Source organism: Choloepus didactylus, chromosome 3, assembly GCF_015220235.1.
Source record: "Choloepus didactylus isolate mChoDid1 chromosome 3, mChoDid1.pri, whole genome shotgun sequence".
Lineage (NCBI taxonomy): Eukaryota > Metazoa > Chordata > Mammalia > Pilosa > Megalonychidae > Choloepus > Choloepus didactylus.
The window spans coordinates 2,776,051-2,790,058 of NC_051309.1; the positions used below are offsets into that span (position 1 = coordinate 2,776,051).

At 42.7% G+C, this 14,008-nt stretch overlaps 1 protein-coding gene across 1 annotated transcript in view; it reads left to right on the plus strand.

Annotated features, from left to right (window-relative positions):
* The window catches only part of FAM193A (family with sequence similarity 193 member A), a 234,860-nt gene that overhangs the window by 83,980 nt on the left and 136,872 nt on the right, over nt 1–14,008 (plus strand). Inside the window, 1 exon segment of the mRNA XM_037829279.1 lies at nt 13,418–13,663. Coding sequence (XP_037685207.1) covers nt 13,436–13,663 — 228 coding nt within the window. The 5' untranslated portion in view covers nt 13,418–13,435.

Consider the following 14,008-nt stretch of genomic DNA (forward strand, 5'->3'; position numbering starts at 1 on the left):
CTTGGTTGGCTGTTTTTTTTTTTTTTTTTTTTTTTTTTTTAATTTAAGAACTCTAAATGTGCCACCCCACTGATTTCTGGCCTTCATGGTTTCTGATGAGAAATGCACTATTAATCTTATCAGGGATCCCTTGTATGGGACAGGTCTCTTGCTGCTTTTCAAATCTTCTGTGTTTGGATTTTGATCGTTTTGCTAGAATGTGTCTTGGTGCAGATCTAGAGGCTGTGTTGCTTGGAGTTTGCTGACCTTCCTGGATGTACAGATTCATGTCTTTCAGCCGATTGGGGAAGTTTTTGGCTATTATTTCTTCAGTTACTTTTTCTGCCCCCTTCTCTCTCTCTCTCTCTTGATTTCTATGATTCCAGCAAGGCAAGGCGTGTGTTCCTGTGCTTAATTGTGCCCCACCAGGTGCCTCTGGCTCTGTTCATTTTTCTTTGTTATTTTTTCTTTCTGCTCTTCATTCTTGGTAATTTCAGTTGTCTGCAAGTTCACTGATAATTTTTACTGCCAGTTCAGATCTTTTGTTGCATCTTTCTAATGAGCTTTTCATTTTAATTACTTTATAGCTCCAAAATTTGTTTGATTCCTTTTTTCATAATTTACATCTCTATTTTGTTCAGACAGTATTTTCCTAATACCCTTTAGTTCTTTGTATATAGATTCCTTTTGCTCATTGAATGTAGCTGAGATAATTGATTTAAATAGTTCAGTATATGAGGTTCCTCAGGGATGGTTTCTGGTAAAGTCTTTTTTTAATTTCAAATACGCCATACTTTCCTGTTTCGAGTATTTTGCAATTTTTTGTTGATAACTGAGTCTTAGTGTTATAACTCTGGAAAAACACTAACTCTGGAAATTGAGTTCTCCAATCCTCTAGGATTGCTATGTATTTTTCATTGTTGCTGTTGTGGATTGGAGATGTCATTTGTCACTTGACAATCTATTTTTTGTTCCCAAACGATGAATGGGAAGAGAAAAGGGGGAAAAAAAAAAAGAAGTAGGGACTGCCTCTTGCAGGCTTCTCTGCCGTGTTTGCCTGAGGCTGGGTGGAGCAATGACTGCCGTAAGAGCTGGATGCCAGTTTCCTGATCCAGCAGTTCGCCAGCCTCTTCCTCTAGCTCTTCCCTGGATGCTGCACAGGGTTCCGTGAGACCCCAGAGTTGCGAAACAGTTGATTCAAATGGTTCTTGCCATTTCAGTAGTTGTTTTGGTGGAGGGGAGGGGCTGGTTAGTGGGGGTTCCTACTGTGCCATCTTCTTGCCTTCTCATTCCCTTTTGAACTTCATGGACTGTAAACATTGTCAGAATCACCTGGATATTGACTTGGTGTGTTCAATTCCCTTTTGTGATCAGTAGAGGATAGTCTACAAAGCAGCTGCCATCTGTAGTTGCTATTGTTTTAGATCACGGACTAGCTTTTGGTTTGTCTTTTGGCCACTGGGAGGTGGCGATGGTGGTGGGCGTCGGGGGGAACGTGGCCTTGGCCCTGGCTTGGCTGCTGGTGTCTGTCGGGTTTGTGTGGGTGCTCGTGAGGTTATATATTTTCAAATGTCGTGTGACTCATAGGATGTCGGACTAACAGACTTTCTCAGCCTGTGTTCCTTTTTTTCCTCCCTGTTGTCAGCTACCTTAAGTTTTGAAGGAGATACAAACTGCAGTCTGAGAAGTGAGTAGTACTTTGATATCAGCTTTTCCTTTGACCTTAGTAGATTAGCTGTATTGTAAAGCTTAATGAGGAGAATTGTGTTAGAAATAAGCATAAATGCAGAGCTATAAACCTTTTAACTATATGGCTTGCTGTTAATAAATTCAAGTTATTTCAATCTCTTCTGTATGGAGCTTGAGTGCAGAGACTTGAAGTGTTTTGTAAGTGTTTGAAGGGTGAATTGCTGTGCTGTGAGTTGTCAGCAAAAGTAGCGACCTCACTCTGAAAGACTTACTTGTTGAGAGGCTGTTTTAGACTTTTATTTTCTACTACATAAGTAGCATCAGCACAAACAGTAATTGTCTCGCTTGATAGAGTTACAATAGTGCAGCTATATTTGTATAGGAAAACCATATTAGTGACAGTTACATGCTTGTAACTGTACTTCTTGGGAGATGCAGGTAGCAGCATTACTGCACAAATGCCCTAAAGCCATTCTCCTGTACATCCACAGAACCACTGATGGAACAAGAGCCAGGTACACTGAGAAGAGTATCTTGTAGCAGGAAGAAAAAAGGGTTGCGGTGCCCTTTAAGTTCTCTATTTTTTCTAATATGTAAACTAAAATTAAAAATGAATCCTAAAGAAAACTTAAACTTTCACATTATCTGTAAAAATGGATGCTTAATAATATAATAATGTGGTATCAATAGCTGAAGTTTATGTAATTTTTTTGAATTTCTAGGCAACAACCTTGAAATCTGCAAATTTCCTATATATTTGCTCTGTGAAACTGCATAAATTATACATAACAAAGTATTGAACAATTGAAGTAGTTTTGCAGTACTCCTGAGTCATGCTTATGATGGTGTTACCTCTTTTTTGTTTTTGTAACCAGTTAGAAGGGGCCACCAACATGGTATTTCCAAATTTCTTATTTGTGCAGTTGCAGGAGGAAGCTCTTAATAAAATTATGGCTCTTGTAGAGAGATCTGTTCAGCAAGACTTAAATATTAATGTTAAAAATCATTTCCTAGGTGGTGCCACTTGATCAAAGAACTCGCACATGCTTTGAGAAAGTTGAGTTCAGGCACAGAACAGAGAATAAAGTAGGTATTTCAGTGACTGCACATATAATGATTCCTGGAATTTCGCACAGGAAGCTGATAAAAGATCATGTATGAAAGTAATGAAATAAAATCAAGGTTTGAAAAAGGGAAGACAAAATGTGAATGCTGATTTAGACTAGTCATTTCAGTTCCTTCAGTAAGGAGTTACTGAGTGCCTACTATTTGGTAGGTGCTTTACAAGGCTCTAACATGCTGAAGGTCTAATGGGAAGTTCGGTGCATGAGAGATAACTGTAGTATAATGAATACAGTATAGTCCGTGCAAAATAATAAAGATTATACGGGAGTGGGAATGATGAGCTACTTGGCAGTGCTTAAGGACATGTTGGAGGATGGCAAAATTCACAGGAAAAACTGATAGACCAGTGGGGTTTAAAAGGATTCCTAGCAATTGTGTGTTAGGATACATGTTTTCAGGGTGAGCAAACAGCATATACAAAGGCAAAAAGGAATAAAGCCACATGGGTGAATGGGACAGGAGTGTGGAATTGTAAGGTGCTTATCCTGGGTGATTGTACAGGTACTGAGTGTCTTGAACGTAATGTTGGACCCATTGCTGGAGAGTTGAAACACCCAGGAGGGACACATATGGTAGAATTAGTAGATAAGGGCATTAGAACAATTAATATTACTATATTCTACTTGTTAAAGACAGTAAAGGATGTGCATGCTAAGAAGGGAAATGGAATATTAAAAAACCGAAATTGATCATCTAGAGTTGCAAACTATAGTATCTGAGATGAAAAATACCTTGTGTGGGGATTAACAACGGATTAGACTCTGAAGAAGGGAAGATTAGTGAGCTTGATGATACAGTAATAGAAAGTATCCAGTAGGAATGATGAGAGAAAGATTGATTGAAGTTAAAAGTGACTTGTGGGACAACTTTAAATGGCATAATATATATATATTTTTATAATTGGTGCCACCAAAGGAAAGAAGGGGGACAGGGATAAGAAAAAAATACCTGCAGAAGGAATGGATGAAATATGTCCAAATTTGATGAAAATTATAAACCCACATATTTAAGCATAAACAATAAACCCTCAAGCACAAGAAACATGAAGAAAACTGCACAAGATACATCATAATCATATTGTTGAGAAACCAACGTAAAGAAAAAAATCTTAAATGCAGTCAGAAATAAGGCACTTTATTTATTAACAAACAAAAAGAAGACAAAGAATAATAGTAGACTTCTCATGGGAAACAGTGCAAGCCAGAAGACAGTGGAGGGCCATCTTTAAAGTACTGAAAGGAAATAAATTCCCTGACCTGGAAGGACATACCCAACAAAAATATCTTTCAAAAAGTGTGAGGCCCATCCTGATCAGGATGGTGGATTGAGAATCTTCCAGGTCCCTGTCTCCCCACAGAAACTTTGAACAAAAGCTCCAGAAAACAGAGAATGCAGTAACAGGGCGAGTGCCAAATCAAGACAGACTTCTTGTGGTGCCCCCCGCCTCCACCCCTCAGCTGCTCCGAGCCGACCTGCGTTCCCAGTGTGGATCCCTGGTCCTGATTCTGGACAGAGCAGAGTACCTTTTGTGCACATAGTGGGAGCATGCATGTCTGGGCCAGTATACTGGTGGTTGAGGAACTTGCTGTCTCAGAACTTGTAGAAAGTGGTTCGTAGAGCTCTCCTACAGAACATTGTGGGGATGCCTGGGGCGAGGGATTGCTGACTGTGAGACACACACACACACACACAGTGCAGTTCCCAGGACTGTGAGGAATCCGTTTTGTAGGGAAGAGGAGACATTTGAAACTGTGTAAATGGGGAAATCCTAGGGCTAAATGTGTACGTGCAGGCAGGACAGATGTGCATACATCATTATGGAGGCCCCTATGCTTTGGCCTTGAGCTGTTCTCTAAACACATTGAATAGGTCACTCTGCAAAGATTGGTAACTGTGTTTTCTTTTTTTTTCCTTCTTTTGCTTTTTTTTTTTTTGCCTGTGGTTCTTAGTTCCTGGCATTTGAGGGAAACTCTGTCATAACACTAGCTGGATACAGGCTTAAAGAGTGGATGCCTCAGAGTCTAAATTCCAGTGATAACTCATTAAATTATCAAAAGGCCCAGGTTTCAACAAAAAGTTACAAAACATGCCAAAAAACAAACAAACAAAAAACAAACAGAAAACAAAAAACACAGGAAGGGATAACCCAGGTAAAGGAGATTAAAAGCCTTGGAGACCATAAGTGAGGAGAACCAGACCTGGGGCATATCAGACAAGACTTTTTTTTAAAAGGGCCCTAAATATGCTCAAAGAGAGAAAGGAAAACATGGGCAGAAAACTACAGGAAATCAGGAAAACAACAGATGATCACAAAGAGAATATCAGTAGAGAGATGAAATTATGAAAAGGAACTACACAGAGCTGAAGACCACAGTAAAAGAAATTTAAAAAATTCCGTAGAGGAGTTCAACAGCAGATTGGAAATGACAGAAGGAATCAGTGAAATTGAAGATAAGACAATTGAGATCATCCAGTCTGAGGATTAGAAGGAGGAGAGAATGACGAACAGTAAACAGAGCCTGAGTAGCCTGTGGGACACCACCAAACACACTAATATATGCATTGTGGGAGTCCCAGAAAGAGACGGAAGAAATAAAGGGATAGAGAGAATAAACAAATAGTGGCTGAAAACTCCCCAAATTTAGCAGAAGATGTGAATATATGCATCCAAGATACTCGACAAGCTCTGAACAAGGTAAACCCAAATAGGCCCACACTGTACCATTTTATAATTAAATTGTTGGATGCCAAAGATAAAAAGAATTCTGAAAGCTGCAAGAGAGAAGCGATGTGTCACATAGAAGGGAGCCTCAGTAAGATTAAATGCCAATTTCTCAGAAACCATGGAGTCAAGAAGGCATGGGGAAGACATATTTAAAATGTTGATACAAAAAATTGTCAACCAAGAATTCTGTATCTGGCAAAACTTTCTTTCAAAAATGAGGGAGGTGTGCCAGTTTGAATGTATTATGTCCCCCAAAATGCCATTATCTTTGATGCAGTCTTGTGTGGGCAAACATTTTAGTGTTGATTAGATTGTAATTCTTTGATTGAGTGTTTCCATGGAGATGTGACCCACCGGACTGTAGGTGATAACTCTGACTAGTGTGTCCCGGCCTTTCAGCATGGGTCTTGATTAGTCCACTGGAGCCCTGTATAAACTCAGACAGAAGGAGCAAGCTTGCTACAGCCAAGAGGGACACTGAAGAACACACAGGAGCTGAGAGAGGAATGCCGTGGGAGAAAGCCATTTTGAAACCAGAACTCTGCAATAGATGCCAGCCACGTGCCTTCCCAGCTAACAGAGATTTATGGAAGCCATTGGCCATCCTCCAGTGATGGTACTTGATTGTTGATGACTGACCTTGGACACTTTAAGCCCTTAAGACTGTGTCTTTGTAACCAAATAAACCTCCTTTATAAAAGCTGATCCATTTCTTTTATGCATTAGCAAACCGGAACAGGAGGTATTAAGATATTCCCAGGTAAACAAAAGCTGAGGGACTGTGTCTCTTGTAGACCTGCCCTATAAGAAATGTTAAAAGGAGAGCAGAAAGAAGAAAATAATAGAGTGGATATAAATGAAATAGAGAATTAAACAGCTATATAGAGAATCAATGAAATCAACAGTAGGTTCTTTGAAAAGATCAATACAATTGACAAACCTTTAGCTAGACTGACAGAAAAAAAGAGAAATGACACAAATGACTAAAATCAGAAAGGAAAGGGGGGGCATTACTACTGACCTCAGAAATAAAAAGGCTTTTAAGAGGAATATGTGAACAACTACATGTCAGTTTTTTAGATAACCTAGATGAAATGGACACATTCTTAGAAACACTCAAACTACCCACTCTGACTCAAGAAGAAATAGAAGATCTCAACAGGCCAATAACAAGTAAAGAGATTGAGTTAATAATCATAAACCTCCCAATAAAGAAAAGCCTAGGGCCGGATAGTTTCCCTGGTAAACTTGACCAAACATTCCAGGAAAAACTAACACCAGTCTTGCTCAGACTCTTCCAAAAAATGGAAGAGGAGGGAACACTCCTTAACTCACCTTTTGAGACTAACAGCACTCTAATACCAAAGCCACATAAAGATATTAGAAGAAAAGAAAATTATTCTTGGTGTTCAATGGTGGTTCAACATAAGAAAATCAATTAATGTAACATACCATATTAATAGAACAAAGGAAAAAAAAATCATCTCAGTTGATGCAGAAAAGATCTCTGACAAAATCCAGCACCTTTTCTTGATAAAAACACTTAGAAAACTATACATAGAAGGAAATTTCCTCAACATGATAAAGGATATGTATGAAAACCCAACATCTAACATTATAGTCAATGGTGAAAGACTGAAAGCTTTCCCTCTAAGTTCAGGAGCAGGACAAGGATGCTTACTCTGACCACTGTTTTTCAGTATTGTATTGGAACTTCTAGCTAGAGCAAATAGATTTAAAAAAAAATCCAAATTGGAAAGGAAGTGGTAGTATTTAAGTTATTTATAGGTAACATGATCCTATATATAAGAATATCTGTAAAAATCCCCTGCAAAGTTACTAGAACCAATAAATGAATTCAACAGAGCGGTGGAGTACAAGGTCAATGTGCAAAAATCAGTAGTGTTTTATACACTAGTAACAAACAATCTGAAGATGAAGCAATAAAAATATTCCATTTAGAGTAGCATCTAAAGGAATCAAATATCTAGGAGTAAATTTAACCAAGGATCTAAAAGATTTGTACACAGAGAACTACAAAACATGCTAAAAGAAATAAAAGGGGATCTAAATAAATGGAAGAACATTCCATGCTTATGTATTGGAAGACTAATCATTATTAACATGTTAGTTCTACCCAGAGCTATTTATAGATTCAACTAACTCCCTGTGCCAATTTGAATATATTGTGTCCCCGAAACACCATTATCTTTGATGTAATCTTGTGTGGGCAGACGTTATCAGTGTTGATTAGATTGTATTTCTTTGAGTGTTTCTTTGGAATGTGCCCCACCCAGCTGTGGGTGATGACTCTGATTGGATGATTTCCATGGAGGTGTTGCTCCGCCCATTCAGGGTGGGTCTAAGTTGATCAGTGGAGCCATATAAATGAGCTGACAAACAGAAGGAACTCTGTGCAGCTGTGAGTGACATTTTGAAGAGGAGCTACAGCCAAGAGGGACACTTTGAAGAAAGCACAAGAGCTGCAGATGAGAGATACTTTGAAGATGGCCGTTGAAAGCAGACTCTTGCTCTGGAGAAGCTGAGAGAGGACAAATATCCCAAGTGCAACTAAGAGTGACATTTTTGAGGAGCTGTAGCCTAGAGAGGAACATCCTGGGAGAAAGCTATTTTGAAACCAGAACTTTGGAGCAGACGCCAGCCATGTGCCTTCCAGGCTAACAGGGGTTTTCCGGACACCATTGGCCATCCTCCTAGTGAAGGTGCCTGATTGCTGATGTGTTACCTTGGACACTTTATGGCCTTAAGACTATAACTGTGTAACCAAATAAACCCCCTTTTATAAAAGCCAATCCGTTTCTGGTGTTTTGCATTCTGGCAGCATTAGCAAACTACAACACCCCCATCAGAATTCCGGCAACCTTTTTGCAGAAATGAAAAAACCAGTTATCAAATTTATGTGGAAGGGTGAGGGGCCCTGCATAGGCAAACCGTCTTGAAAAAGAACAAAGTTAGAGAATTCACAACTACAGTATTCAAAACATCATGGTACTTGCACCAAGGAGAAACTGCAATATAGACTCATGGAATTAAAGAGTTTTCAGAAATAAACCTGCACATCTATGGCTGAGTTTTGACAAGAATGCTGAATCTGCTCAGTGGGGAAAGAATAGCCTCTTCCACAGATGGTGCTGGGAAAACTGGGTATCCATATGCAAAAGAATGAAGGTGGACTCCTACCTTACTCCATTTACAAAAGTTAATTCAAGATGGACCAGAAACCTAAATATAAGGATCAAAACTATAAAACTCTGTTTCAGTTTGCTAAAGCTGCCGGAATGCAGTATACCAGAAATGGGTTGGCTTTTACAATGGGGTTTTGTTAGCTTAGAAATTTACAGTTCTGAGGCTGTGAAAATGTCCTGATGAGGCATCAAAAGGAAGATTCCTTCTTTGAGGAAAGGCTGCTGGTATCCAGGGTTCCTCTGTCACGTGGGAAGGCACATGGCGACGTCTGCTGGTCCTTTTCTCCTGGGCCTTGTTTCACAGTGGCTCTTTCAGTTTCTGTGGGTCCTTCTTGCTTCTCCCAGGGCGTTGGTGTTTTGCGCCGAGCTCTCTCTCTCTCCATGGGCTCTCTTAAAAGACTCCAGTCAAAGATCAAGACCCACCCTGAATGGGCTGGGCCACATCTCCATGGAAACAACCTAAGCAGAAGGTCTCACCCACAATAGGTCTGCACCCACAAGAACGGATTTAAAGAACATGGCCTTTTCTGAGTACATAACAGTTCCAAACCAGCACAAAACCCTAGAACGAAACAGGGAAACATCTTCAGGGCCTTGTGTTAGTCAGTGCTTTCTTAGACTTGGTACCAAAAGTGTAAGCAACAAAAGAAAAAATAAACAGGACTTGTTTGGTGAAGGTGGCAAAATGTTCTTTGGGAAAAGTTTGGCAGTTTCTCAAAAGTTATATATATATACTTACAGACATTCTATATCTTGGCATTTATGCGAGGGAAATGAATGCATATGTCCATACCAAGATTTGTACATGAATGTTGTAGCCAAAAACTGGAGACAGCCCAGTTGTCTGTCAGTGGGAGAATGGATAAACAAATTGTGCTCGACTCATACAGTGGAATACTATTCTAATAAAAAGGAACAAACTCTTAGTACCTATTGCAACAAGGATTTATTAATGAAATAATGAAGCTGAATGAAAGAAGCTAGACAAAGGAGAATAGGCTGTGTGATTCCATTTATATACAATTCTAGAAACTGCAAAGTAATCTGTAATGACAGAAACCAGACCAAGTGTGAATGGGGGCGGGGTTGGAGCAGAAATGGAGTACAGAGGAGCACAAGGAAACTTTTGGGAGTGATGGAAATGTTCATTATCCTGATTGTAGTGATAGCTTCATGGGTTTTGTATATGTAAGTGAGAACTACTCAAATTGTACACTCCAGATATTTACAGCTATTGTACTTCAGTTATACGTCAATAAAGCTATGAAATGTTATTTAAAAGAATCAATATCATTTATATTTATACCTCCCACTTAAAAATATTAGAAAATTATGTGGTATGTAGGACACTGGTATTTGGTTAATTTGAATTTTAATCAGGTATTAGTTGTGCATACATACGTGTGTGTCTGTATATGTGTTTGTGCACGTGGTTTGTAGCCTGTTACTTTTTTGTCTGAAAAAGGTTTGGGAGGGAGAATTCCAGGCCTCAAGGACGAGAGCCCATTGGCCCAGTGCTGAGAAGCTTTCGCTTGTTCAGCACTTGTCTACCTTGTCTCCATAGGTGACCTCATCTAGCCCCCAGCTTTAGATGTCACCTGTACTGGTGAGTCCCAAACTATGTATCCATTTGCAACCCACCCCCAAGTATCCTGTTCATGCCCCACCCCCCCCACCCCCCCAAAAAAAAAGAGCACACAGTCTGGGTTAAGAAGTACTGTACTTACACTGCCCCCAGCGAGGCCTTTGGCTCCCAGCCTGCCCCCGCACGTGCACTCCCCCGGTGGCCAGGCTGCCCCTGTCCTCAGGCCCTTTGGCAAGTCTCCCACTGTCCCTCAGAGCAGCCCAGTCCAGCTGCCCTTCTCCGCAGCTCCTGCCCGAGCCTAACCCAGCCTCATTCTGCACCCAGAGCTGCCTAGAATAGCTTGCCTTATGGCATAGTCTCTCATTTCTCAAACAGCAGAGTTTCTTTTTAAAATTAAAATTGGGGTGCACCACCCCCAGAAGCCTTCAGTGGCTTCCCATTGGAAATGCCAACTTCCTCCCACGGCCTGCACCACCTGGGTGAGCCAGCCCTGCCTGCCCTTCGTCTGGGCACACCAGGCCCCCTTCTCTGCAGCCTGGATCCCGCGGGCCACGGTTTGCACCGGCTGCGCCCTCTGCTTGCATGCTTGTTGACACACCGTCCTCCTCCTGGTCCCACTCTCCCCTTTGCCGGCTTCATTGTTGTCATGGAGTAGACGCAGCCGAGTGTGTGCTTGTGCAGTGTCCCCCCTGGAGAGAGCTGCGTGGATGCCGCACCTCGGTATGGCTCTCCGCTGCCTCCCGTGCCTCTATGAAAAGGGTGCCTGGCCCGTGTGGGTCTCAGGGTTTGGGAGAGCCCTCCTCAGCTCAACTGCGGGGCTCCTTGTCCCAGTTGCTGAGTCTGAACACCTTAAGTTGTCCTTGGTGCTTCTCCCTCTCACCCCTCCCACCTGCTTCCTCAGAGATCTCACAGCTCTCCCCACAAAATACACCCCGTCCCCTCAGCTGCCTCCGTAGCCCTGCTGAATTGCGGGTAGTTTTCTCCTGGACGCCTTTTGTCCCTCCTTTCTGCCATCCCTTTCTTCTCCACTTGCAGCCTGGGCATCACCCTTATGAAACACTGCTGAGACCAGGCCCTCCTCCCTCATCTACTCTGCCTCCTGCACCTCCACCCCGGGGTGTGTGTGCTTCCCGGAAGGCGCCGTAGCTGTGTGGTTCTTCCCTTACTACAGGAGTCCCCTCAGGTCACTTGCTCAGGGACCCCTTGTTTCACGGCACCTTCCCCCACCCCCCAGACACTCATGTCCTCTCTTCCCTGCTCTTTTTCCTTAGTATTACCCTCTCTCATATTCTGTACTTTTTTCTTTGTCTCATTTATTGTCTCTGTCTTTGACAAGGCTGGTAGCTCCACGAGGGCAGGGCCCTCCGGTTGATGCACTGCTGGGTTGAAGGCCAAGAAAATGTCCAAATTAAGGTATCAACACAAGTATACTTTCAGCGGAGGGCTGATGGCATCCGGAAAACCTCTGTTAGCTGGGAAGGCACGTGGCTGCTGTCTGCTGATCCTGGGTTTTGTTCCAGCTCCTCTCTCAGCTCCTGTGTGTTCTTCAAAATGTTGCTCTTGGGGCATTTTGTCCTCTCTTAGCTTCTCCAGAGCAAAGTCTGCTTTCAACGGCCATTTCCAAAATGTCTTTCTAAACTGCAGCTTTCTTCAAAATGTCGCTCTTGGCTGCAAAGCTCCTTCTGTCTGTGAGCACTTTTATAGGACTCCAGTGATTCAATTAAGACCTACCCTGAATGGGTGGGGTAACACCTCCTTGGAAATTATCCAATCAGAGGCCTCGCCCACAGTTGATTGAGTCACATCTCCATGGAAACAATCAAAGGATTCCAGCCTAATCAACACTAGTATGTCTGCCCCCACAAGACTGTATTAAAGAACATGACATTTTGGGGGACATAATATATCCAAACTATCACAGTGGCTCCTTGCAGGGACAGGGGCAGCACTGGGCAAAAGGCACGTCTTAGGTCATGCTGCTTGCTGGCCTTGTGACTTCAGAGGCTTCCAAACCTGTGAGCTCGTTTCTTTTGGTATTCAGCCGTTTCCATCCACACTGACCATCTGCAGGTGTTTGAATGTGATGGCAGGTACACAGGTAACTTGTGTATACAGGTAACAGCTTGTTCGGTGGCTTTTGTCCCCATCACGTTTTCTGGACATGGATACAGTACAGGATCCTTTGGCCCAGACACCTTTGGTGAGCCTCGTGTCAGTGTGGACAACCTGGTGTTCCCTCTCCTTCATGGAAAATTTCCAATCTCTGTGGGTGCCCGAGGGGCTTGCCTCTTGACGCCCTGCATGGATGCTCTGGTCAACGTTGGTGACCTACGCCCTGATCACCCCCTCGTGCACGGCAGAGTGGCCCTCTCCTTACCGCCCTTCTTTGCGGAGCCGTTCTGCCAGGACCAGGTTGGAAAGGCTGTTGATAGTCTTTTGTGAGGGTCTAGTCTTGCCTCTGCTTCCTACCTCTAAAGCCCTCTTCCATCTTCACACCCACTCCGCAGTTTAAGACCTATTTGAAGGCATCAACGTTGAAACCCGATTGCCAGAGAGGAATTCATCCTTATTCCTGTGGAGCCTGCCAGGGAGGTGGTCTTGGCTGCATGGCTAAAATCAGGCTCCCTGATGTTTTCTTAAGCCTAGACCTCTTACAGCCTGCCTCAGGCAGAGCTTGGATCTGCAGACACACCTGGCCAGAACTGCTGCCTTGGGTCCGAGCCCCTCGTGTGTAGACATTCTAGTATGGTGGCTTTCAAATGTTGCTGATGGTAAAAAGTACTGGTGCTTTCTTGTAGTCTGAAAGTTGAAGCTGACACTTCCCAGCATGTGGTGGAAGTTGTACAGGACTCTAGGTGAAGGGATTAACTGGACAGTTTTCTAACCCCTATTAAGATTTTCTTTATGACGTTACTGTTTTATTTGATATATTTTGAGTTTCTAGAACACTAGGTACTGTTTTATTCAACTAGTTCCCAATTTTGTGTTTTTCTACATAAATACATGTATTTATTTCCATTGCCTTTCAATTTTAGAACTGTAGGATGTTTTTAACAATCTTGGTTCATGGATCAAGTTTTGAAAATAGACACTTTTTTTCTGTTTCAGACTCCTTTTAGTTTTGGCATGAATCATAGAACACCGCCCTATCCTGCTGGAGATTACTGTCTTCTGTGCAGAAGTGAACGGAAAGATTCTTCATTCTTAGAGAGTGGAATTAAGACTGCTAGTAAATTGGCTCTTTCCATGGCCCCCAAAGGGAACAGCGTGCTGCACCTGCCACTGTGGGTGTGCCCCGACTGCCGGCGGACCGTGGAGAAGGAGGAGAGGCATGGTGGCCTCGACCACCCCGCGGTAAGCCATGCACGGCACACTGGGCGAAGAGTGTGCTCAGCTTCCCTCTTCTTTGGGTACAGAATTAAGTGGCCCTCAAAAATAGATTAGGTGGTTTTGCCTTCTGGAAGGAAATGCTTCCTGCACCCCCTTCTGGCCCCTCACTCCACCCTCTGGGGGTTCACCTGGTCTTCCCCAGCTGCACCTGGATGGGTAATGGGGAATCCACCCTCCTTGGTGGAACACAGCTTTGCCTGCACAGTGGGGGCAGGGGTTGGGGGTGTGGAGCAAAGGGTGGCTCAGCTTTTTTAGTCTGGGCTCAGGGTTTCTTTGACAGAAGTTTGTCAATTCCATGTGCTAGTATAT